This window comes from Erpetoichthys calabaricus, chromosome 7, assembly GCF_900747795.2.
Source record: "Erpetoichthys calabaricus chromosome 7, fErpCal1.3, whole genome shotgun sequence".
Classification (NCBI taxonomy): Eukaryota; Metazoa; Chordata; class Cladistia; order Polypteriformes; family Polypteridae; genus Erpetoichthys; species Erpetoichthys calabaricus.
In genome coordinates this window covers 45,352,488-45,380,145 of record NC_041400.2, presented here as the reverse complement: position 1 = coordinate 45,380,145, position 27,658 = coordinate 45,352,488, and the positions used below count along the sequence as shown (strand labels likewise).

Here is a 27,658-nt window from a genome sequence, read left to right as displayed (position 1 = left end):
AGCCTCTCCCCTGTCATGTTTATGCCTTATGCCTTTTATGGTCAGTTAAAGCGCCCTTTCTGTACATTTCGTTTATGCAGACATGTAATTTTCTCTTATCACGACTAAAGAAGACAGATTTGTTTTATCCTATCAGAGTAGAACTGTAAAATGTTGTGTAAACATATTAATAGTCTGACAGGGCCAGCTACAATTCCCAAATGAGGATAAACATCTGGGGACAAGTTGATAAAAAGTTTGTAGCATAGCAACAAAATACACCTCTAAAAAGGCTATGCCCATAGGTTTTCTACCAAAAACCCACCCCAGTTTCTTCCAGTCCATGCACTTTAAATGGCCGGGGTTGTAGTGTCCCCATTATCTAAAATAACTATGAAGAGACAGTCAGTCAGTCAGTCTGTATCCAACCTGCTATATCCTAACACTGGATCACGTGGGGTCTGCTGGAACCAATCCCCGCCAGCACAGTGCACAAGGCAGGAACAAATCCCCAGGCAGGGCGCCAGCCTACCACAGGGCACACACACACCAAGCTCACACTAGGGACAATTTAGGATCGCCAATGCACCTAACCTGCATGTCTTTGGACTATGGGAAGAAACCAGAGTACCCGGAAGAAACCCATGCAGACATGGGGAGAACATGCAAACTCCATGCAGGGAGGACCTGGGAAGCGAATCCAGGCTTCCTTACTGCGAGGCAGCAGCGCTACCACTGCACCACCGTGCTGCCTGATGAAGAGACAGGAGAAAGCAAAATACAATAAACATAAGACTTGACACTAAGAGAAAATAAAAAGCTAAAATGGCTGTTAAGAATTCCTGACCCAGTAGTACAAGGTAATTGAAGCCTAATAATTAATTTGTACATTGTAATGAGCAACAGAAGTGACAAACAGACAGACACACACATATGTAGGCCACTTCAGGTACTTGGCTCCACACGTTTTAGAAGTGCTTCTGGCTGCTATGGAATTTTCATACCATTTTGACTATTGCATCACTATATGGCGTAACAAAAGCAAACAGCGTGTAGAGAAGCATTGTGGTCTGTGTAAGTATGTGTTAAAACTCTGTGGCTATGTTTTGGCCTGGCATGTTTGCATTTTCAATTAGACACTAATGTTACTTTACTTTAGTTTTTTGTTTAGACATGCTATCAGAAGGTGGATGCTGTGTAGCTTCGTTCATAGTTCTTCTGGGATGGTGTCAGTGTTGTTAGGCAAATTTACTGATTTGACTGTTATGAGTACCGGAATTTGCACTTCATGTGGCTCTTTGTTATCAGCTCTCTTAACAGCAGTCCCTTTCACCTCCCATTGAGGGGGTGTGACACACTGTTTACTTTAAAAAATAAATTGTAATTCATATTTTCATGAACATAGCTTCCAATTCTTTCAATCTTACATCGACTCTGACACTATTGTCGTAATGGTGAACAGCAGTGAGCACACACAGCACCAGCAACAATGGAGCCTTCACTCATACCACTAGTCCATTGTTGACTTCAAATGCCAATGTATAACCCGAATTTACAGAAGGATTTGTCCCTTGCAACAGGATATGTTTATTTTTAACACAGACAATGTGCTCTTTGCAGAAGTGACAGATGTTTATATGTTTAATAGAGGTCTTTTTAAGAGACTTTTCAGCTATAGACAGTGCTTTCTATTGGACCAGTTTTGCAAGCCCACCATTTCTCTTTGCAGTTCAAAATCACCACCCCTACTTTGAACACAGCCGTCATGAGGCATTGGAATGGTTTAAATTTGTGACATTTAATGAGCCGTCTAAATTTTCCCGCCCACTTATAAGCACAATTCACTCATAGTTGTCTCCAGACGTATATATTATAAGTCTGGCTCTGTGTGACAAATGTATAAAATGGGTGAAAAACTGTTTCATAAACTGTGGAGGGCATTTCAAACAACTTTGTGAATTTAATATTCATTCATTCTTTCAAAGCTAATCAATCCTATACAGGATCATGTGGGATCATAGCCTAACCTGAAAGCATAGGGTACATGGTAGAAGATAACCTTTGATGAAGAGCCAGCAGGACACACCCAAACTCATATTGGGGCCGGTTTTTTTAGTTATCAATCAACCTAACCTATAAGCCTTTTAGATGTGCAAATTCTATACTGACAGTGTCTGAAAATGAACTGAACTCAGGAATCTGCATCTCTACGGCACCATGTCAGCCAACCTTCAAATCGCAGAATAATTATGGTAAACCACTTTTAATGAATCTAGTGGCCTTGAGCCTTAGTGATCTAAAAACATTCAAAGAGTTGAATCACAATGACAGATTTAGAGAATATGGGAGTATGATGTAACCTTCAGAGTTTTAGTGGTACTACATGTTTGCCCATTTCATTTTTTTAAAAAGATATGTCAAACCTAATTTGAGAGCTTAAATATAAGCTTGCTCAGAATAAACTATGTGAAAACACCATAAAATGTATTTTAGTGGAAACAATTATACAGTTACAGAACAAAAAGCCAAGCCACAACATAAAAGTTGGCATTGTCACTTCTTTAGAATCTATATTATTTTAGAACTTTATTAAGCTAAATGACCCTTTGATTTTCCACATTGATGCAACTTTAAAAAGTTTAACTAGAAAATATTTAGCTTTTTAATTTTTCAAAGAAAACATTTAGATGTGTTGCTAAGCATTCACAGTGAAAAATATATAAAATGTTATTTGTTTAATTGAAGATAGTGTTATAACCACTGGGTAGAACAGCCAAACATCTGTTTACAAGTAAAACATATTCTTAATACACCATTTTAGAGCCTTATTGTCTTTGAAATACATGTGTTTCTTGTTTCAAGGCACCTATCTATTTTCAGCCATCTATTTCTGGTGTGGTTCATTGTTCCATAAACCTAAGTAAGATAGGCCAGACTTCCCTCTGCCTACAAATAACAGGTGTTTGCAGTTCATCCAAAGAATATAATCCCAATAACTTTTACCGAGTCTCCTCCATTATCTTTTCGATAAACCTTTATCACCTTAGCTGACCACTCTTAATTTGGAGGTGTGTCACTTCTACTGCTAGGCTCTATTAGATTTTTGAACTTCTCATTTTGTGAAACTGAATTTCTTCAAACTGTACTCTGTCTTTCTTTCTTGAGGTAATGAAATATAACATGTAAATAACAAGCTTTATGTTCTTCCCTTTAAAGGAAACCACGACATGTTTATACATTTTTCTGAAATAAAGCAGTGGCACTTTATTTTTTCAAATGTGTTGTATTTGTAGTCCATGCATTCATGTGTAGTCTTTATAATCCACATCTTTTGGCGCTAAATACTGTATGTGTATAGTTAAAAGAAAATGTGACCTGCTTTTAACTTCCATCTTAAATTTAATTTGGCATTTGTGACCAGCACATTTGAAAGCCTAATTTGAATGTGGTCTCTGTTCCCATGTCACAATCCCACATAGGTTTCATTTTTCATGCATTGACTCACTGAACTTCTTTCATTGCTTACACTGTCAGGCCAAGTATAGTTATTTTCAAAGTTTTGAAAAACAGTAACAGTATAAATTGGGCTGAGCTGATTTTATATTGATGATGATACATTTTGAGAAACAATGGGGATGCTGAAGTTTGGGTTCATTATTAATGATTGTTAATGAAGAACAGAAGAAGGAGAACTGCAAACTTTTCATTCAGTAAAAGTGCTGACAGAGACATGAGTGTTAAATGGCTTTATTTTGAATCTGGCTTGAATAAATTTGATTCTTTCTCATAGTGCTAAATGCTTTATGGAGTTCATGAGTGTATTTATTGCAGTCTTACAATATGTTCAGAACTGTAGAAATACACTACTGTTGAAAAGTTTTAGAACACCTAATGTTTTTCAGTTTTTATGGAAATGTATGCAGTTTAATGGCTTAATGTTTCATGAAATCAAGGCATAGAACAAATAAAAAATAAGTCAAGGAATCATTAAGTGGACAAATTTTTGATTTATCAAAGTAGCCACCTTTTAATGATACAAGAGTCAAACTGTGGTAACCCTTTTCAATGCCAGTCACTCTGTGCAAATGACCAACTCTGCCTCCTGCAAAAGAACCCCTGACCATCACACTTCCTCCTCCAAGTTTGACAGTTGGTGCTGCACACTGGGGAACCATCCTTTCACCAGCTCAATGGCATTCAAGCACCCTGTATGATGAACCGAAGATTTCAAATTTCGATTCATCGGTCTGTAAGATTTTCTTACAGTCTGCAGTAGTCCACAGCCGGTATTTCAATGAGCTTTTTTGTCCTTTAAGGAATAGCTTTTTTACTGCCACTTACCCTGTCAAACCTGCAACACAAAGTCTCCTCTTCACAGTAGAAGCTGAGACTTGCTTTTTTCGACCACTGTTAAGCTGTGCTTGAAGTTGTTCTGAGAAGCACCTAACACACAAGCTGGTGACCCTCAGAAAACTTGTCTTCTGATTGGGCTGTGACTTTGGGTCAGCCAAATCTGTTCCTATCAAAGTTTCTTCCAATCCTTTGGATTATGTAGGACACCATGTTCACTTTATCTTCCATGAGAACCCTCAATACAGTGAGGACTGATTGAGGTCATTTACTGTATGTTAGGTAGAATGCCAAGAGGAGGCTGAGTGATCTCGTGGCCTGGAACCACTGCAGATTTTTATTTTTTTCTCCAGCCATCTAGAGTTTTTTTTTTTGTTTTTTCTGTCCTCCCTGGCCATCGGACCTTACTTTTATTCTATGTTAATTAGTGATCCCTAATTTTAATTCTTATTTATTTTGTCTTTTTTCTCTTTCTTCATCATGTAAAGCACTTTGAGCTACATCATTTGTATGAAAATGTGCTATATAAATAAATGTTGTTGTTGTTGTTATCAATTTATCTAAATGAAAGGCCTACACTTCTAAGGGTATATAATGCCCTGTCTCATTTCATTTGTTTATTGCTGTTTTCTTTCAATTGTCAGTGGAATTTACAACTTTCTACAGAGTAATATTCTCCATGTAGTACTTTAGAGGGTGTAGTAACACACTCTGTTCCAATTCTGCTTTAAGACAGACAGAGGGTTTTTGAAATAATCAACAATAGTCGGAACACGTGTACAAATTGTTTGCTTTAATTTGCAAGGCTTAATTTACTTTAATTCCTGCAGAACATCTGTAGGTTGTAACCTATTAGTTGTTCCCTGAAGAAGGCCCATTTGTAAATTTCCTTTTTTCAGTTTTTACTAACCTAAACTTTAAATTTAAGCCTCTAGCAGTTTACTGCTTACCTTTTCAGCATTTAGGTCATTTGTTGCATTTCAGCTGATTAAATTTTAAGAAAAACTGTTAAAACTGAGGTGTTCTAAAACTTGTGACTGGTAGTGTAGTCACAACTACACTATCCTTTTGTTTATCTCTTAGTGTTCAGTAAACTAACTTAAATAAATCTGTTTGTTTCCAGAAGTATTGGCCTGTTATTATGAAATTCTCAATTTTACATTTCAACATGCAGGTGAAGAAAATGATACAAATTAGATATTGCAGTCATCTCAGCACTCTGAAACCCTGGGGTTAGGAGTGGTTACATATTATAAAGAAAAATGTTCTATTTTGTAATATATAGATTGTTTTTTGTTGTATTATGTGTAATCGAACTATATCACATATTTTTTAAAACCATATTAACATTTCTGCTACAGTTTCCATCAATTTACTCTGAAGAGCCTAACTTGAAATTGCAGCTCTTAGAGAAAGCAAGGGTCCAAAATGTCAAAATATAAAGCCAGTACATTTACTGTAATGTTGAGGTTATAAAATTCATAAAGGCTTGGTACATTGAAACAATTTGCACAAATATACTAATAAATAACAAAGGTAAGTTGCCATATATTACAAATGTAATGTCTATCATTTAGTAAACATGTGATAGGTTTTATGTTATGTTACTACTGCATTTTCATCTTCATTTCATGATAAGCAGTAATAGAAACCAAAATAAATACAGTTCATATATCCTGTTAGTAAAAACTGATTTCATATTATTGGAGTTGCACCATACCATATCAGTTTCGAAGCACCCTAAATCCTGAGTAGGGTCGTGTGGGGCTGGAACCCATCCCAGCAAGCATAGAGTGCAAGGCAGGAACAATCCCCCTGGACAAACCATTTCACAAACTAAGCACTGAGTGTGGATGCATACTCTGCAAAATAAGAAGCTTTAACTGCTGCCAGCAATTAAAAATATCATGTCTGTAATCAGCGCACTTATACAACATGCTGCAAAATGTGTCATAACTCTTTACTTCTGTATTTTAGATGACATTTTTGTAATTTGGTGGTTTTAATGCATGCAAACTCCATGTGTATCATAGTTCTGAGACTATGACTTATGCTGCTGCTGAAGTATGTGAATTTCCCCTTGGGGATTAATAAAGTATCTATCTATCTATCTATCTATCTATCTATCTATCTATCTATCTATCTATCTATCTATCTATCTATCTATCTATCTATCTATCTATCTATCTATCTATCTATCTATCTATCTATCTATCTATCTATCTATTGTGGGGAACAGCCCGGACACAGACAGGTAGACATGTTGATTCACCACACAGGTTTATTTACACTAATATTTACAACAGTAGTGAGCACAATACCCAGTGCCGCAGCACCAATCACCCCTTCAGTCCTGGCCACAACACAATGCCTTTAACGTCCTTGATCTTTTCCCCGCACCAGGGGAACATGGCCGTTTAATGGACCGGTGGCGGGCCATGAGGTGAATCACTCTCACGGGGTTGTGCATGCGTCACTCCCGCGGCGCGTGTGTGGGCTAACCTGCTGCTCCGGACTGCCCACAAAATTATTTTTTAGGGGTCCCTGCCTTGTAACAGGCAGAGAGTCCCATCTGGGATGCCATTGTGGGGAACAGCCCGGACACAGACAGGTAGACATGTTGATTCACCACACACGTTTATTTACACTAATATTTACAACAGTAGTGAGCACAATACCCAGTGCCACAGCACCAATCACCCCTTCAGTCCTGGCCACAACACAATGCCTTCTCTCAGTCTCTGGTCCGCCTCCACTCCTCTCCACCAAGCTTCGTCCACTTTCACCCGACTCTTGCCCCTGATTGGAGGGAGGCGGCCCCTTTTATACACCCCGGAAGGACTCCAGGTGCTTCCTGAGGGTTTCTGTAGTCACACCCCTGTGTAGCGGAAGCTCTGCCGGTATATCCGGAAGTCCTCCAGGTGTCCCCAATCCTCTTCCCCCCAGTACTTCCAGGTGTGGCGGAAGTACTGAGGTCCAGGTCTCCCAAGGCATCGGGGCGCCCCCTGGCGGTGACCACGGGCCCCTACAGGGTTGAGCTTCCATGCTCTGTACTCTTGGCCCCCAAAGCAACCAGGGCGGATGCCCCCTCGTGTTCTGGAGGAGGCACAAGCCCTCCTCCAGTCCTCCTGGGCATCCCGTCCGGGTAGGAACCCCAGCCGGGTGCCACACTATCTATCTATCTATCTATCTATCTATCTATCTATCTATCTATCTATCTATCTATCTATCTATCTATCTATCTATCTATCTATCTATCTTTAGCACTTCAATTCCAGCATTTTGTTTTTCATTTTTTTCACAATCATAAGCACCACCATTTCATTGATTTTTTTATTATTGGTAAAGGCATTTTATTGGTGTTAGGTGATGTAATGGTGGCTGGGTAAGCAGATGACTCGATAAGCCAAACAAATGTTGGGGTATCACCCTGGTAACCCCTATTAATTGTAACAAAATAGACAGTTGACAATGGCTCAAACAAAAAAATCAATAATTCAAGGATTTAGCACTCAAACAGGCATGCAGATGCTCTGTCTTTCTGTCTTTTGTTAGTCAGTTTGGTGTCTGGCCCCCACCTTCCAAGAATGGGCCAGCTTTACAGAGGTGAGATTAGGTGGGGCAGGGTTTTCTCTGGGCGATGGATGCGGGGTCAGTCGTCCTTCATGGGCATTTTTTCTTGACAATGTTAGCATCAGCATGCCCTGTTATCCTGGAGTGGCTCATGTGTGGCAGAGGAAATCACAAAATATTGCACATCTAAACACCAGTATTTTAGATGGCAACATGCCACATCAACATCCAAGTTCACGGATTGAATTATAAATACCTTGCATGTAGTGACTAGTTCAAAGATACTTAGGAAATTTGGATTCTTCATGGGCTTTTGACTTTTATTTTGGTTGATTTGATTTTTTGGTTTCAACCCTGGTCTGTTTATGGTATATGATTTTCTTCTTTCATTTCTCTGTTCTGTTTTATGTGCCATTAGGTGTGGTAATCTTTCTTCCACCTTGGCAGAGAAAACATAATATAATACTGTGCATCTGTTTAAGCAAAAACATTATAATGCTGTATGCTTCACAGATACAACAAAATTGAAATGGTAATACTATACATTATTGAAATGCCAGCCATGTGTTAGAGCTAATCAGTAAATACGAGGGTGAGTCAAGCTAAAGTTAGAAAATAGAATTTATTAGAAAATGGAACGAACATTAACAAAAAAGATAATGGACAAGACAAAATCTTTTATTCTACTGGAATCCAGGCACTTCCAGGCAGGTGGCACAAGTGCATTGAGAAGGGTGGAGACTACATTGAGGAATGACATTATCAGTTTTGTTAAGGTTCGTTCCATTTTCTGATAAATCCCATTTTCTAACTCCACCCCCCCTTGTACTTTAGAATTAGCTCCACCTCCATATAGGTAAATAATGTGAAATTGAAAGAAACACAATACTTAAATAAAATAACATTTTCTGAATAATCTCCGGTTTACCTCGAAATAGTATATATAGCTAAGGAAAAGAATGTTAATTGGAAATGAAATAATTCCACTAGAGACATGACAAAAATGAATGGTAAAAACAGTCATTTTCTAGGCGAGTTTTATTAGGTGCTGGTCTAGTGCAGGAAAAGCTAGTAAATAATAATTTTGCTCTTGTCAATGATGCTTGTGTAGAGCATGGCTAGTAGTGTTAACCTAAAAGTATCCATGATTGTTATGTAATGAAGAGAATTTAACAATTTAAAAACCATTTGAATTGCTGTTTTCCATTTTTCCTTAATAATATCATTTATCATTGTTGCAGAAAAACAAACCATGCATGAAGAACATCTCGATTGGACAGACTGTAATTACAAAGCACAAAAACCTAAGGTACTACAGCTGCCGGGTTACCAAAGTTATCTCCCAGACGTTTTATGAAGTCTTGTTTGAAGATGGCTCTTTCAGCAATGATACATTTCCAGAAGATATTGTTGTAAGTATTAAATTTATTCATCTTTTTTGTAATCATTTGTTCATTGCTTATCTATTATAGCATTACAAATTTTTCCATGAATGAAGCAATACAGCACTGATACATATGACCTTTTCTTCTGCCTAAAATTAATTAGGGTAAAAGTCAGTAGGTGATTAATGAATGACCAGGGCAAGGGTACAAAGAAACTACCTAGCAGTAGCGCAGTCATCATCACTGCAGGAAATGAGTGTGTCACAGGGAAAGAGGAAGAATTAAATTGAGGTAGGGAAGCGTAGTATCACAGAGTTTTAGACACCCATGGCTTAAAGTGCAGAGTGAATGTAGTCTAGTCCTCAATGTCCTTGACACCCAACTGACTCTCAATGTAGGAGTATTTGGTTATAAAAGGGAGATAGACAATTGTCCAGTGAAACAAGCCCTAGAGATTTTAAGTGTAAAGTGAGCAGGAGCTTAGCTTCAGAGAAGACTTTGACAATGAAGCATTAGCCAATAAAAGGTGTCATTTTGCTTGGCTTTTCTCTACAATGAAGCATCTTAAAAAATGAGAGTCTAGGGTAAGAGCTCAATATCAACAAATAGAAGAGAGAGACCTGAGAATAATTTTTATAGTAAGACATTCCTAATCATTTCCAAGTATTTTCTGAGATATAATCTAAGTGAATAATCTAAATTAACTTTGAAGAAACAAAATTTACATCAATAACAGATTTATGAATCAGAGATTTTTTCACAAGGTTTCATGAACTGGGAGCATAGCTGAACAACAGGCAAACTGATTCGAAATGTCTATTCAATAAAATTAAGTTTATCAATGTGCCAGGGAATAGCAGTGTGTTGCGTTTTGCTTGAACATGCAAGTAAGAATTTTTCTGTACTCTGTCCATATGACAATAATACTATTACCACTACTATTACTACATCCATAAGACCAAAAAGAGAAAACAGGACCAGTACCAGGAACACCCAAGAGATATAAAGGGCCTGGTATGTATGTATATATGTATGTTTGTGTGTGTGTGTTTGTGGACATCCTCACAGGCTCACTCAAGGAATTTAATAACCTGCTGAAACAAGAAGGGGCACTGCCGCTAGTGATGTTTTTTCCTTCTTTCCCCACAACTCTGAGAAGCTGCCAAAGGAAGGCATTTAACCACGCCCCTTCAGGTCCAGCCACTGTAAAGGCTTGGGCGTCCTGGAAGGAGGCATCATTACTGGCCAAAGCAACCACCCAGGCAGAGCAGAGCGCCCCTAGAAATAACAACCCTTTGTTCTCTCTTCTTGATGATCTCGTTAAAGGAACAAATGCTTATGAGAGTCTTTTTTGTTTGAATCGCTGTCTCTGGACAATGGCTTAAACAAAGGGTTCTTTGAATGTAGGTCACGAGGATGGAGCTCTGTCTTACGGGGTGCTGTCATCACAGTATGATGTTTCCTTCACGGAACTCAGAACTTATAGGAGGCAGACCAGCAGGGATGGGGTTAGCTGCCCTTACTAGGCATCTTCTCAGCACTGTGGAGGGAAGGGAAGAAAGAGAACATGGTTAGATAGATAGATAGATAGATAGATAGATAGATAGATAGATAGATAGATAGATAGATAGATAGATAGATAGATAGATAGATAGATAGATAGATAGATAGATAGAGAGATAGATTAGCACCAGCATTCCCTCTCATTCCAGAGTGGTATTATGTACTTTACATGAGCCCGAAAGGTGACCCTCTGACACACATGCATAACAATGTGTGTGTGTGTTTGTATATATATACAGTGGAACCTCTAGATACGAGTTTAATTCGTTCCAGAACTGAGCTTGTATAGCGAATTTCTCGTATCTAGAACAAACTTCCCCATTGAAAATAATGGAAATCCAGTTAATCCGTTCTGCACCCCAAATATATTAACATAAAAATCAATTTTCCTAATAAATAACACTGATAAATTATATATACTGTAGTCTACCTTTAATAAATAACACTGGTAAATAATATAACTGATTATTAAAAGAATCAAAACAGGTGTCCAAAGTGCAGTAGAGCATTCAATAAATCTTTAAATAAATAATCCTTAAAACAGTTGTGAAGTGGAGGTTTAAAATACACAAGAATAACAATCCTTTAACACGAGGTTAAAACGTCAACAAGAAGCAGTCTTTAAAAACAGATGACAATCCCCGGTGCTTCTTCTCTGTTAGCGTCTCACCTATTTCTCCCATGCGGGCTCTAAAACAGGCGAGACACTCTTAATGCAGCTGACCTTCTCTACACCGTCCTGCTTCAGCTGTTTGGCTCGCCTGTTCAGCTACACGCGAGCCTGCGCGAGCCTGCACTTGCCTGCCTGCCTGCCTTCTCTCTCTCTCTCTCTCTCTCTCTCTCTCTCTCTCTCTCTCTCTCTCTCTCTCTCTCTCTCTCTCTCTTTTACTTTTTCTCCCCCTTAACCTGCTCGCGCTTCTCTATATATGCGGGGAGGACATGGCAGCTGCAGCCCATCAGCCACAGGAACAATCATGGATGTGGGCAGTTTCCCACCTGTGCACTTAAGTGAGAAACGCAGACACCGCAGATCGCGGCTCGCAACTGCTACCACGCCCCCTTGCTAAGCCGCGAGCTATACCCACAGCCTGGCTCGTGGCTCGTTACGCGAACCAATGCTCGTATTTAGAGCTGAATTTTTCGCTCATACTTTCCTCGTATTTTGAATTTCTCGTATACAGAGGTGCTCGTATCTCGAGGTTCCACTGTATATATATAGAGAGAGAGAGAGGTTGCGTATTTTCTACATATTTACTTGTGTTTAAATGAGCACTTCAGTACAAAGACATGCAGTCTAATTAGCATGTGGGAAATTAGGAACAACTGTACCCTATGATGTACTACGGTTCTTGTTCAGTGGCTTTTCAAAGCAGTATACTGGATAAAGCAGTTTGAGAGAAATTTATGGATTTCACTGGATACCGTGGATTAAAGAAAAAATGGAAACAGATGCTTTTGTCTTTTAAAATTATAAATGCTACAAGGAGAAAATATAACATAACTATACTCTCAAACCTGCTTATTCCATGTCAGCATTGCATGGGGCCAGATCCTATCCTGGCTGCATCAGGCGCAAGGCAGGGAAACAGCCCTGAACGGAATGCCAGGACACGGTGCCAAATAGTTATACTTTGAATTAGTAAAATGAATTTAACATGCATTTACCCTAAAAGTTTAATTATTTTGTTATTTCTGGGTTTTAATTAGTGGAATGCTTTTTTGGGTATTTTTGTCTTCGATTATTATTTTATTTTTCAGATTTATAGGGGGGCGGCACGGTGGCACAGTGGTAGCGCTGCTGCCTCGCAGTTAGGAGACCCGGGTTTGCTTCCCGGGTCCACCCTGCGTGGAGTTTGCATGTTCTCTGCGTGGGTTTCCTCCGGGCGCTCCGGTTTCCTCCCACAGTCCAAAGACATGCAGGTTAGGTGAATTGGTGATTCTAAATTGGCCCTAGTGTGTGCTTGGTGTGTGGGTGTGTTTGTGTGTGTCCTGCGGTGGGTTGGCACCCTGCCCGGGATTGGTTCCCTGCCTTGTGCCCTGTGTTGGCTGGGATTGGCTCCAGCAGACCCCCGTGACCCTGTGTTCGGATTCAGCGGGTTGGAAAATGGATGGATGGATGGATTTATAGGGCATTATAGTCATGTGTACAGAGTAATGTGAAACTCTTACTTTCATGTGCCAATCAACATGCAACAAATCCCCACATGCTGGCAATATGATTAGTGATTATAACTACCTAACCTCCAACTTTCTGGCTCCCTTGCCTGATTTAAAAAGTTTAAACAGCACAATCAGTTAATGAAAGCATGAAACAAGAATTAAAATTTGTGAGCTGCAGCATATTGCTTTTCATCACTGAATGGCTGAAAGACTGTCAGTTCCTGTTTTTTTTTATTTGAAATAAGAACTGTAGCCAGGATTTTTTATAGTATTGGATTAGAATCAGAATGATAACTTCATGAATTTACTTTGCTAAATAATTTTATTAATTTTGATTTAACACAGTTCTGCAAATATTTAGTCATTTTTTTATTTTCACTTCTCCTAATAGACTATAGGGGTTCAGTGCCATATAGTGTCTTTTCCACCCTAACTGCCCTTAAATTATGTAACACTTCAGAAAAAATGTAAAACCAATCTTGTGAGTGAAGAATTTCATTATGAACAAAATTTCTTTGCATGGTGTCCTGACTATAACACCATTTCATATTGGCAACTGGCCGACACAAATTAGGCTCACAATCTAAAACACAGTCAGCCTCTTTTTTTCATTTGCAATTAGAACTGAAGCCAGGATTTTATTTAACTAAATCAGAATCAAAATCACACTTATAACCCAGTGAGCCAGTGTGGAAAATAATATTGTTAATGAGTTTTTGATTCATTTTTATTCACTTCAGCTACTACATATACCATATGGTTTAAGTGTCATGTAGCTCAATTATAACCCACTGTCCTGTAAGTGCATGGCATGTGACACTTAAAAATTTTGCAAAATGATTTTATCATGTACCAAAATGTTATATGATGCCCAATCTATAACGGCAATCTACATTTGTAACTGTTAGATGGAAACATCTCTTGTAATTAAAGTGTTAAATAAAAGACAATACAACAGGAAATATAGTAAGAAACTGGCAAAAATCAACATTCAAGATTACCTATATGCACTACACATTTTACCAGGCATAGTTATCTCCCAAAGCAGCAATCCACAACCTTTTTTCATCCAGTAGCATCTTTTCATGCATGTCAGTAACATGATTTACTTTGTTCATCATGCTGGCTCAGGTGGGATGCAGATGGGCAGCTGTTTGTGAACTGTTGCATGTTGGCTCCACTTATTGTGCAGAAATGAGTGAAGGAGACTGCAGACATTTACAGTTTTCACATTCATGTTCTTCTTTTGTGCATGCCGCATTTGTTTTTCTAACGCATGAATGTTTATTCATTTACGGTGTTGCATCATTTATTCCTTTTTTTAAAGGATACTTCCATCCCAGTTTATATTGTAAACCTAATACTTAGATAGTTATACACTTCAGTTATGTACTAGCATTCCAATTGCGCCATGGGGAACATATTTACTTTCAACCAATACCTCATTTTGACTGGCACATATGTCATTAAATTTTAGGATCTTAACTTTTTCAATGGGGATTGGGGCAAATTAGAGTTTATTCCAGAAACATTGGGTGGAAGGCAAGAAACAAACATATAAATATCTGTTTTGCCAGTCCATCACAGGGCACACTCTCATATACAGGTACATCGTCACATTCACTCCTCCTGGGTCACTTTATAGTCATCATTTAATTCAGTTTAAATACTTTGGGATGAGGGAGGAAGCAAGACTAATCCACACGAATCTGTAAAACAACAAGCAAATTCCACAAGGAGCTGTACAGACAAATGTGAATTAAGAAGAAGACATTGAACAAAGAGTAAACTAGAGAGTTTAATGTTTTGGCAATAATACAAACATTTTAAAATTTTGTATACAATGGTAATTCATATATAGCAGTGTCATTCTGACTTCAAAATGAGAGCAGGGAAATACACTACAAATTAAAAGCAAGAATGAATCACCTGCAGCCAAAGGCATCCCATAGGATCAGCTTAGAGAGCTATTGATATATTATAATGCTATTCTTGTATATTTCTTCTGCTTTGGTGTCTGTCAGCATTAAAAGAAGAACATGGAATAATATTTCTTATATGATTTTTGGCAAATGATTTGCAATAAATGCCTCACTGAACCACCTAAACAATTTTTAAGTATTTAGACATTTAAATATTAAGCCAAGGTAAAACTATGTTATATAATATGCTGAACTTGATTGTCTGCCAGTCTTAATCTGTTTCCATGCAAGTTTCTCTGACATTTCTACTTATAACTGATAAAGTTGCAAAGTAGAGTTAAAATTAATTTTTATATCTAGCAAAATACAAATGTCAGTGTTCTTGGGTAAGCATTGTAGGTGCCAGAAAGGAGGGACATTAAGTCCTATGAAACCTTTCTTTATCCCTGCCAGGAGGCCATAAGGGAAGGACCGGCAAACAGGCATACCAGCTGTAGGTAATTTCCCCACATGACAGGTGGCAGTGTTCCTCAGGGCTGAACCTGAGTTAGGATACGCATAGGGTAACGTGGGAATTGGAGTCCAGAAACACAGCCCTGTAGGAGTCTTTAGGGACTGCCAGAGGGCATGCCATGGGGGGACTACCCTGGTTTCCGCACAACCCGGAAGTGCTCTGGATGACTTGGGCAGGAGATAGGAAGACGTTTTTGGGTTGACTTTAAAAGAAAGTCAGCTGCCTCACTTTAATTGAGTAAGACCCAGTCCACATGTTTAAAGGTGTTCAAATCTTGGTTAAATGCCAGCCTGCAGACCAGATTGTAGTTCTGTGTGTTTACCTGTGGGTGGCAGTTATCAGGCAGTTCATAATGTTTTTAGCCTGTGGGGATTAAGGTTCATCAATCATTGAATTCACGAAATATGGATCGTTTGGCTTTATTAGACCTGAACATTAACCTCCTTGTGTTAAAAACGCTGCTGATAGGCAGAGAAAACTTCGCAGCCACTACTGGGTTCGCCATCTTACTGCACAGCACGTGTGCAATCTATGAAGAAATGTGACAATTTCCACATAAGTTCTTCAAATACTGTCGGATGTCAGTTTCTAGTTTTGATTGCCTGCTGCAGCTGGTACCTCACCATATTACACGCCAGTCAACCAATATGCGAGTCACTGTTAGCCCTGAAGAGGTGCTACTTGTCACCTTGAATTAAGCAAATATACCAACACTACTCGTATGTGCACTCAGAATTAATAATCCATAGTATAATGTTACATCATTAGTACAAACGTACAAACTTTCAAATGCTCCATTATTATCATTATTATTTTGTTGATAATGTGTGTAAATGTATATATACATGTAATCATGGGACATATCCGGTCCACCAGAACATTAAATGAACATTTTCTTTGCGCTCATCTGGATTTTGGCAGAAATTGACGGCACGAAAAAGCTGGATGAGATGTTTTTTTGATGCCTTCTGAACACGCATCCGAACAAACACAAGTGGTGAAAGCCCGTGTGAACAGCCCAATTATCTGCAATGAGCAGAAAACCGCTCTGTGTTTAATCTGCATTCATCTGACACTACAGATGGCAGAAAAACGCTCAGTTCAGGCATTCATGTTGACAGGGCCCCAGAGTCAGGAGGCAGTGGACAATGCTCTCTTGGAGGAGGAAGTAAAATGGTATATGATGTACTTATGAAAAGGGTGATTTTGTCAAATAAAAACTTTTATTTGAACCTAGAATTGTGTCAGGTATTGTTGTGTCTGCGGTTTGGGGCTCAGTGGCTCCCCCTTGTGCTTACAGCGTACATAATGTATAATTACTTGCTATTAAGATGCAAATGATAGTGCAGTGTATCATTTCTGAACATGTCCAGTTATATGAAAAAATGAGTACACCCCATATGTTTTTTTTTAAACATATGTGGGCATAGCAAGGTTTGATGTTCATTTGACCAGTATCTTTAGAGAAAAGAAATAAAATATAACAAACATCATGACATATTTACATTCTGTACATCACTGTATAATTTCAATAAACATAAATGTAAATTTTGCATGCGGAAAAAGTAAACGCAACCTTATACATATTACTTCCTTAAATACTTAAAATTACAGTCAGTTGCAAATGATTAAAGCATCATTAAAAGGGATCTTGGAGGAATCTGTTTTATTCAAACCTCAGTTTGGTTTGCTCTTTGTTACTGAAGTGTTGTGAGCAAACTAAACTAGATGAGGAACTAAACTAGATGAGGAACTAAACTAGTTTTGAGTGGAATATAATTTTGAAGTGGTGTGTTAAGTGTTCCTGTGGGTTAGAGAAGTGCCTGCCAGCTATATTGGACTGATTATTGTGGCCTAAAATGTAATTTGAGCTCTGAGGCTGCAGTGCTAACCACAGTACCACCATGACTCTAACAATAAAAGACGTAGGCGGAATGAAAACCACAAGCAAAATACATCAAATGGCCACAAAATCCCAATAAGTAAATAAAATATAGATCATTGCCTTCAGTGAGTTCAAATCATAGAATACACAATTACATAAAATCTTGCCATGAAATAATGGTATGTGACAGACTCTTTCCATAATTTAAAATCACAACTCCAGGTGTAGCTAGAGCGTCTTTTTTGTTGTACCATGTACCTTTGCAAATGCTTTGCACTTTTTTCTTTCATCAAGAAGACTGAATTGCCTTGGGAACAGTGATAAATATTTCCTGATTATTATTTCACAGGGTTTTCTGTGGTTTTTGATGAGGGGGGTGCTCCTTTAAGACTTGTTTTGAGATGTAGCTGGGCACATGGCTAATTATGCATGTTATGGTTAGTTAATCTACCCTACAAATGAAAATACTGCAAGTTTAAAAACACGTGTTTGATGGAAATCTGGCTGGAGTACTGATTAGGTTGTGACATCACACATGCTTGAAGCAGATCGACAATGATGTTGCAGTAGACATGCATAAAAGTTCTATGCCTGGCTGCTACAGTTCTGTGATGTCACACTGGCCTTGCAAAGCATCATAGATCATTGGGAGCCAGTCAGCGAACTTCCAGGAAAATATATGGCAAACAAGATCACTGACAAACATCATATTCACTGCAAAAAACATTTTGGTGAATTTCAACCATCAACAGTTATCGTCATGCCATAGATCTAAAGAGTTCACTGAGACCATTAGAAAGAAGGTTATACATGCCCAAGAGACAAGAAAGGATTTAAAAGGATGTCCAAACAATTGGAAGACAACCATTTCACTGTCCAGAAGATTATCTAAAAGTGGAGAATATTTCAAACAATTGTTAACTTGTCCAGGCCAGGCTGCCCCAGCAGTACCCTCAGATCATAGGATCTACAGTTAGCTCTTACCACTTTAGATGTCAAAGTACATGAATCTAAAATTAGAAATAGGCTGCACAAATTAAATCTACATAGGTGGTGTGTCAGGAGGACACCTTTGCTGTCAAGAAAGAACAACAGGGCAAGAGTAAAATGCCTGTGTAGCAGAAGTGAAAAAATTGGTTGTAATGATAAGTTATTCACATCTGCTCCTCGGTTCAAAAATTAGAGGGAACATTGTACAGGTTATCAGTCTCTCTTTCCCAGGCTGAAGGGTGGGAGATCGTGAGACAATGGTGACCATAAGGCCCTTAAGATCCACTCTGTGTTTCCAAACCTCTTGTTCTAGCACAGGGCAATGTTGCTTTAACAGATTCGGTTACCTTCTGAAGACCTGAAGCCCCTGTGGTTCTATAGTTCACATCCCAATTCCAGTTTAACCCTTTAATAACTCCTAGTTTGACACCCCCCCACCTTAACCAGTGAGACCTGAAAAATATAGAATTATAATAAGTTAATGTGGTAACAGTTTTATTTATTAAAGCACAATGCAAAACAAAAATAATAAAAGGTTAATTGCAAATAAAACAAAATATAATACTTAGCATGTTGCCTGTCTTACCTATAGAATAATACTCATTTTCTTTAAATTCAGTAACACATACGATATATAACTAAAATATACATTTCTTTGTATGGTTAATATTTCCTTATTTCTTTTTTTATTTTCTACTACAGGTATCAAAATTTGTATGCTTGCTGCTATTTTAAAAAACTTATCTAATTATCTAATTATTTCAGAGCATGATCCTTTGGTAAGTAAAATATCTTAGTTTAAAAGTTTGTTTTAAACTGCAACACCATCCATCCATCCATTGTCTCCCGCTTATCCGAGGTCGGGTCGCGGGGGGCAGCAGCTTGAGCAGAGATGCCCAGACTTCCCTATCCCCGGCCACTTCTTCTAGCTCTTCCGGGAGAATCCCAAGGCGTTCCCAGGCCAGTCGAGAGACATAGTCCCTCCAGCGTGTCCTGGGTCTTCCCCGGGGCCTCCTCCCGGTTAGACGTGCCCGGAACACCTCACCAGGGAGGCGTCCAGGAGGCATCCTGATCAGATGCCCGAGCCACCTCATCTGACTCCTCTCGATGCGGAGGAGCAGCAGCTCTACTCTGAGCCCCTCCCGGATGACTGAGCTTTTCACCCTATCTTTAAGGGAAAGCCCAGACACCCTGCGGAGGAAACTCATTTCAGCCGCTTGTATTCGCGATCTCGTTCTTTCGTATATAGTGACATGAAAAACTTTTTTTCTTTATTTTCTTTTCTTAATAATGGTAACTTTGTACATTCAAGTAATGCGGACTTCCACTACAAATAGCAATATTCAAATTAGGCCTTCCCCCCTTAGCCTCGATACCAGGACGCATAACCCAGGTAGCATAAGTAAGTGGTGGTAGTCCAACTCACACCCCCCCTCCCAACATCAATAAAACACCCCATTGCCAAAATTTACAATCCAAAATTAAACACAAGAGCTGTTTGAAACCCAGCATAAAAGAAATCATAATTAAAAGTCTCATTTTAGGTGCAGCATTGCAGAGCCTCCTGGGACATCAGTGTCATCTATCACTACTATATATATATATAAGTAAAAAAAAAGTAAAACATTAGGAAAATAACGATTTTTATTACAACTAAAAGTAACAACAGAAAATGTGCAGGACCTTGGAGGCCAAAACTTATAATAAGGGAATAAGTCAAGGTAAAAGGACATTTCAGACCTCTCCCTGTCTACGCCTTCTGCCCTTTCTTCATTCATTTTTGAACCTCTCTTCTTCGTCCGGCTCTTGTACACCCACCAACCACCTCTTAGCTTTCTGTTAAAATGACACAGGCCTCTTTTAAGTCTGATGCATGAAGTACAACCTATGATAGATAGATAGATAGATAGATAGATAGATAGATAGATAGATAGATAGATAGATAGATAGATAGATAGATAGATAGATAGATAGATAGATAGATAGATAGATAGATAGATAGATAGATAGATAGATAGATAGATAGATAGATAGATACTTTATTAATCCCAATGGGAAATTCACATTCTGCAGCAGCAGCATACTGATACAATAAATAATATTAAATTAAAGAATGATAATAATGCAGGTGAAAAACAGACAATAACTATGTATAATGTTAATTGTTAACATTTACCCCCCCGGATGGAATTAAACAATCACATAGTTTGGGGGAGGAACGATCTCCTCAATCTGTCTGTGGAGCAGGACAGTGACAGCAGTCTGTCGCTGAAGCTGCTCTTCTGTCTGGAGATGATACTATTAAGTGGATGCAGTGGATTCTCCAAGCACTTCTATGTCAGACATAGCCCTACAAAACTGCTGGGGTCATTTCCCATAATTCTATCTGTCATCCCCAATGCTTCTTTGCCAGTGACTGCTGGCCCATTTTTAACAAAAGGCCTAGACATCCTTACAGCAGCCTCAATAACAGCCTTCTGCTGCCAGTAGTTATGAGGTAGGGAATGTACTGTATAATCTTTTACCGTGTATTGCCCACTGCTCCATTATACTTCTTTAGTGTAATCCGAGGGACTCTCTCATGCCTGTGTTGTCTTCTGCTATCCGTTCCAGGGCAGGTTAAGAATGATCTGCTGCAGGGGATGGCTTCCAACACCTACTGATATAGGCCTTGACCTAAATTACCTTTGCTGTGTATATATATTTATATACTGTTTATAGTTTTTTTTTTTATCCAGACCATGTCAGTCCATCTGTCATTTCAAAAGCACAATTAAATCAACATGCAAAGTGCATCTAGCAGTGAAGATTTTTAAGAAATTATTATTTGCAAAAAATATTACAAAATTGCTGATTATTTTATTTTCTGGCAGATGGCATGTAGACTCAACATTGAAAATCACAAATTACTTTACAGCTTGCTCCTTCATAACTAATGAGAAAAAGATGCTGACTTGCAAAGTGCTTGCAAGTGAGCATAGGCAGCAGGTATGTCATTTTCTTATAATTGTAGTTTTCAGCATTGACTCATGATTTTAAAAGGAAGAAGAAATTAGTTGTTTTTTATGTTTCACTACATCTTTAATGATAAGAGTTAACATCCCATCCAATTTCCTAGCTACATTCCCCTGGTCAGTTTATTTTTTTATGGATGGTGCTTTTATTGCGTCACTCATTGTGTCACTAGTCAAGAAAACTTCTTAAATGAATTCTTGTGCTTTATTGCATTGTGTTTTTCTTTTCTCTCAAGATTCCTGTTGAACATTTGTACAATTTTAGCATTAATATGTTCAAGATGGCATTCCAAATAAAATTTCATGCCCCATATTTCAAGCACATTTGATTTACGGTTTGACAGGAATGCTTTTCATTTTAGCAAACCTAGGTCAGGGGTGCAGAACATATGGCCCATGGTTTTGTACGGCCCGTGATCTGATCAGTGAAATACAATAAATATTGTCCTGCTGTTTATGTATGTGTTCTCATATACTGTACATACCCATATAAGCTGCAACAGAGACAGTGTAAACTGACTGACTTGTTTGTCGAAATAGGGTAAATTTGGTTGGAAAGGGATAGTAACAGTTCAGATTAAGAGTGTTTTAGGATGTAATTCACTTTAGTATGGGCTATTTTCTATAAATCTGTCAGATTTGACAAGTCATTCTGTTGGAAACCTTCTTATAAATCTGGCAATCCTGCTTTATTAGACGTGAAAAACTAAACTTTTTTCATTTGCGGTTTAAACAAGATAATTCAAAATGTCTTTATCTAAAAAACACAAGGTGTATGTCGAGTATTCCAGGAAAAATGGAAAACAAAATATTTTTCTATGAGGTGAACCACAAACCGACTTATGTAAATTGTTCCCAAAAAGTGTCAGCAGCCAAAAACCAACCATGGAAAAAATTCCGACCAATATACTAGAAAACTGTGAGAAGGCAAGGTCAAATGTTTAATTGCTGCTCTTAAAAAGTAACAGTCTGTCTTCAGTAGTAGTTGTGAGATGAACGATGCAGCTGTGAAGGCCAGTTTTATTATTGCCCATTAGATTGCACCAGCATCGGAGCTGATTTCTAAAGGAGAGTTTGTTAAAATGTGCTTGGTGAAAGCAGCTGAACTTTTTTGCCCTGGCAGATGGCAGTCTTTTACGAATATACAGTAAGTTTATCGAGACAAACAGTTGCAGATATAGCATAAGACTTGCAAAGGCAATTGAAGGAGAACGTAAGGACATTTATTTGTTTTTCTGTTGCAACAGATGAAAGCACAAATGTGGCTGATATGGCCCAGCTTGCTGTTTTTATCAGAGGTGTTGATGAATGTTTGAACATTTATTAGGAGTTCCATCCATCCATCCATTTTCCAACCCGCTGAATCCAAACACAGGGTCACGGGGGTCTGCTGGAGCCAATGCCAGCCAACACAGGGCACAAGGCAGGAACCAGTCCTGGGCAGGGTGCCAACCCACCGCAGCCAGTGGCATTTTCACATGTTTATTCAAATTCTTGGATAAGCTAGAAGTGAACTGGTCTCATACTATAAGTCTAGCTACTGATGGAGCACTGTCGATTTGTGGAAAGAAAGTAGAGGTTGTTGCCAAATTCGAAGAAAAAGCAAAATCAAATGGAGGTGAAGAGTTTTGGGGACTACATTGCATTCATCACCAAGAAGCATTATGCAGTAAATCACTTAAAATGGATAGCATCATGAATGTTTTTATCAAAACCGTGGACTTTATCTGCGCAAAAGATCTCAACCACTGCTACTTCAACGCCTTGCTTAATGAGCACAATGTCAAACATGGCCTACCCCTCCACACAGAATTGAGGTGGGTGAGCTGCAGAGCTGTTCTCAAGAATTTTTGCAAACTGTACAGGTTATGAATCTGAAAGGGAAAGTGGTGAGGGAACTGGATGATCTGAGATGGATTCATGACCTAGCATTTATGGTGGATATACTGTAACTGAGCGCTTAAATGTTTTGAATACAAATCTGCTAGGTTGAAACAAACTTGTAACTGAGTACTTCGATAGCATCCATGCATTTCATCAGAAACTGAACCTGATCATTTTTCCTGTTTGAAAGAATTGAGTATGAAAGGAGTGAATGACAGCATGGATCAATACAAGAACAAAATAACATCACTGAAAACTGAGTTTGAGCAGCATTTTCAGATCTTGAACAGACTTGATCTGATCACAGTTAAAGTGTTTACATCACTTTCCATCATCAACCCATTTGATGTACCCATAGACATGCAAATGGAACTGATTTACTTACAGTACAATTCTGTGTTGAGAAACAAACTTGTCACTGTAGGTCTGGACACCTTTTACCAATATCTTTTGCCAAAATATCCACAACTGACAGCCATTGCTTCAGTAATTTTGAGCATGTTTTGAAGTACTTACATTTGTGAGCAATAGTTTTCATTTATGAATGTAAATAAGTCAAAATTGCATGCTCCCCTGACACACACACACACTTAAATGATATTATGAAAGTTGCCATTACTCAGAGCCTCTCTCCCGATATCGAACAGCTGGTTAAAGCCAAACAATGCCAGGTGTCTTCTTCTAAGTAGAAGCCTAATATTATAACTCTAATGGCAGTATATAGGGATTATATTATATTCTTCACAAAGAAGTGATATTCATCATACAATTTAACTAAGTAATTTTGAACTTTTATGTAGCATATTGGAATGTCTAACGTATGATTATTATTGAATATATAATTAAATATATATATATATATATATATATATATATATATATATATATATATATATATATATATATATATATATATATATATATAGTGAATCACTCAATCTGGGAAGATTGTATAATAAGCAGTAATGAAGCGTGTTCAATACTCTGTTTTACTTTTCAGTAAATATCCCAGTCACATGCAATGTAAAAGTGTTTTAGTAAAAATGTTTATTGTTTTAAAACAAATATTAAAAGCTGTAACAATTTTGTTTTTATCTATTTGCACAGTACCATAAAGGAAAATAGGATTAATGATTACAATATTTTATCATATGCGGGTAATAATTGATTGGATTTTCGTGAGGAACTTATCTGGTCCCCTGATCTCTGAATTTTTTACTAATGTGGCCCCCATTAATAAATGAGTTCACCACCCCGACCTAGATGATGCTTCCTTAATAACTGAAAAAAGCTACTTTTCACAAATAAAATATTAAACATATATTTAAAAAGCTACTGCTTTACTACATGTTAAATATTTATTTTTCAAAACAGTGCAGGATAGATTACAGTATAGGTTGTACCACGTTTGTACAAAGCAATTTATTTACTCACACACCACAAAAATCCCCCCCATCCACCACCACCCTTGACATCATAAAAAGGCAAGCACAATCTATTTTCTAAGGCAGCATATAACTAAAATAATATTTGTCCCTGTAGGGACATATTGCAGAATTTGTGAATAATGTTCTGCTAAATTCCAAAGACTTACCTGACCTTCATCATAATATTTTTGCTAACAATCAAAATGAAACATGTGGAGAATATTTTGGCATGTTGGTGATGGAACAGAAGAGCAATCCTGTAGGACACCTGTCCTCCTCCCAATCAGTGCGCTCTGATGTGGTCACATCATTCTCATTAAACGCAGGTGGGGTGGCAGCAATTTTTGCACTGCTGTGTTAATCATAGGTCTGACATTTCAATTTAGCAAAGATGACTGAACGCATTTTTTTCCAAGTTGTTGATTTTTTTCATACATTCAGACCCCTGTTCATTAATGATTATTTCATTTTTAAGGGATTAAAATTAGAATCTTTGCCATTTTGCTGTTATATTTTTCTTTTTTCTTAATTTTATAAGGTACACAAAGGTTAATTTTTGTACTGTGGCAAAAATAATTGCCCACTAAATGTGTATTATTAGTGCATGCTGATTCACTATATTACGTGAAGTTATATACAGTCTGTGACAGGTTTTAATTTGTAGTTATTTTGCATATTAAAATCAAAAGATGTGTGTTTGCTTTCTTTAGGTTATTTTACATTACTCTGCATACTCATAAATCCACATGTAACTGCTGGCCAGATATGCAAACCTCTGTTAAAAAAAATAGGATAAGCAGATACAAAAATAACAAATAGCAGCTGTCCTGTGAACAAACTGTTACTGCTATTTTTTTAATTATTATGTTATTGACTTGATTATTAGTTATTATATTTAATATATTTGCATGTTCATTTTTAATTTGATACATTTTTTCTTTGTTTACTGAGTTTTGTCTTATGTGTCAATGTTTCAGGTTGTGGTTGTCACTGTGTATATATTGTAAGTTTACTTCCCAATACATTAAAATTAAATTAATTATTTTCCTGTTTTATTATTATTTGTCTCTAAAAGAACACTTCTGAATAACAATCCAAATATAATGTTTACATCTCGCAAATAAACCTTGATGATGAATTTGGACCCCATTAGAACATATCTTTGCCTTCTCCATTTCCTTTGTGATCTAATGGAATGCTTCACCCAGTAACATTTTTTATTAGATTAACACATTTGTTCACATTAAAAACTGGCTGCACAATACATTTGCTACAATAGAACTCATTTCTGAATATAATGTAAATTTATAACATATAACATTCTTTGCGCAAAGTCACTATGTCATGCTACTTTGCTATATCCAGGCAGCATGATTCTGCTTTCCATAAGGATTTATTCATCAAGAAAAAAATTAACGGCATCATATGTCACTGCCCTCACCATTTTTAAAAGCTAAAAGAAAGACTAAAGTTGTTTTAACTCTGATAGTCCATTTGCTTTGTGCTAAATTAGTTACTTTATTTCGATCTCCTGTTATTTCAATTTCATTTAAAACAGAATACCAGAAGTAACAATAAACAACTTGTGGGTTTGTCATGGGCTTTATTTATTGAGTAGAAATATTTTTTCCTGGGAAACATCTTCATGAAGAGCTGACAAGAGCAGAGCTTGTATACTGACATACTAGCAATTATTATGTGTCCAAAGACTAATGTACCTCAATTTCATTTAGACAGTTGATGTATCTGGTGAACTTATTTCGTATTTACCCTCCAACAGCCTGAACATCACCTCTATTTAGGTTATCTCAAATAATATCTGCTGTCTTTAGGTCTGTAAATATTTTTTAATAATGTTCACTTGGGAATGGTTGATTCATATTTACTTTACAGTATCAGAAGTTAATGTGCCTCCAGTGTCTGTATTGTGGCAGAAGTCTGATGGCATTGAGAGGATACCCAACCTGTGCAATGTAAGATTACTGTATTTGATTGTTGCTTGTAAAGGGCATTCGTTTCTCACCAACTCTGTATGTGGTCGATTTGATCTACCTGATGTAAATAAGAGAAACAAAACACAGAAAAACGGTTTGGGGGTACCACCTTGGTAACCCTGTATACTTAAAAATTAGGTAAAGAAATAAAGCACGTCTTTACAGACACAAGTTCAGAGCAGAACTGAGGAATGGAAGTCAAGTGCTGGTTTATAAGGAGGGTAGACAGGAAGGAGTGGGTCCAGGAGTGCTAAAACCAGAACTGATGTTGTTGGTGGTAGAGTTGTCATTCAGCTGGTCTGAAGAGGGAGAAAGAGAGAAAGGCTTAGAGCATGGTGTCAACCCCTGGCATCGTGGGTAATCATACTTACTCAAGCCTGCAAACTGTCTTCCATGCTCATGCGGTTGACACTGGTCACAAGTGAATCTACACCTTTTTTAACATCATCAACTGCTATTCAGTCCAATTGTGATACCGAAAAAGATGCTTTAAGGTTGAATCAGATGCTAGAATTGATCTGATTGACTGGTACTCATGCGAGTTGTATTTGTATGCATGTGTGAATGTACTTATATAGTGAGATTGCCTATTATCAGTAGAAAAGTTTATGAAAATGCTTGCTTTTTGCTGTAGTTAGATCACTTTTGTGTCATATCACATTCATGCCTCACACAAACAGCTCCAGGGGTTACTTGGTACTGCACCAAGACCACCCTTTACAAATGGTCTTGGCCCACTTGTTTTGATCCATACCAGAATGCGATTTCCATGTTCACGTTTACCTAAAGAAATCGGACTACAGGGGCAATCGCTCTAGAACGGTCGTTCCCAAACTCAGTTCTGAGACCCCCTGTGGTTGCAGGTTTTTGTTCCAACCAGATTCACATTTGGTGATAATAATCAATAACAACTGATCTCATTTAATTAGCTGGTCTTTTTTACTCTTCTCTTATACTGCATTCAGAAAAACACACCAGTGTGGTTTTTACATTTATAAGATTTTAAAAATATTTGTTT

At 37.7% G+C, this 27,658-nt stretch overlaps 1 protein-coding gene across 3 annotated transcripts in view; it reads left to right on the top strand.

The window, feature by feature from the left end:
• LOC114654091 (lysine-specific demethylase 4C-like) overlaps positions 1–27,658 on the top strand; it is a 980,420-nt gene that overhangs the window by 848,848 nt on the left and 103,914 nt on the right. For all 3 annotated transcript variants that reach the window (XM_051930015.1, XM_051930013.1, XM_051930014.1), the window contains exon 19: positions 9,144–9,314. In XM_051930015.1, the coding sequence (XP_051785975.1) occupies positions 9,144–9,314 (171 nt within the window). The remainder of the gene's footprint in view (positions 1–9,143; positions 9,315–27,658) is intronic.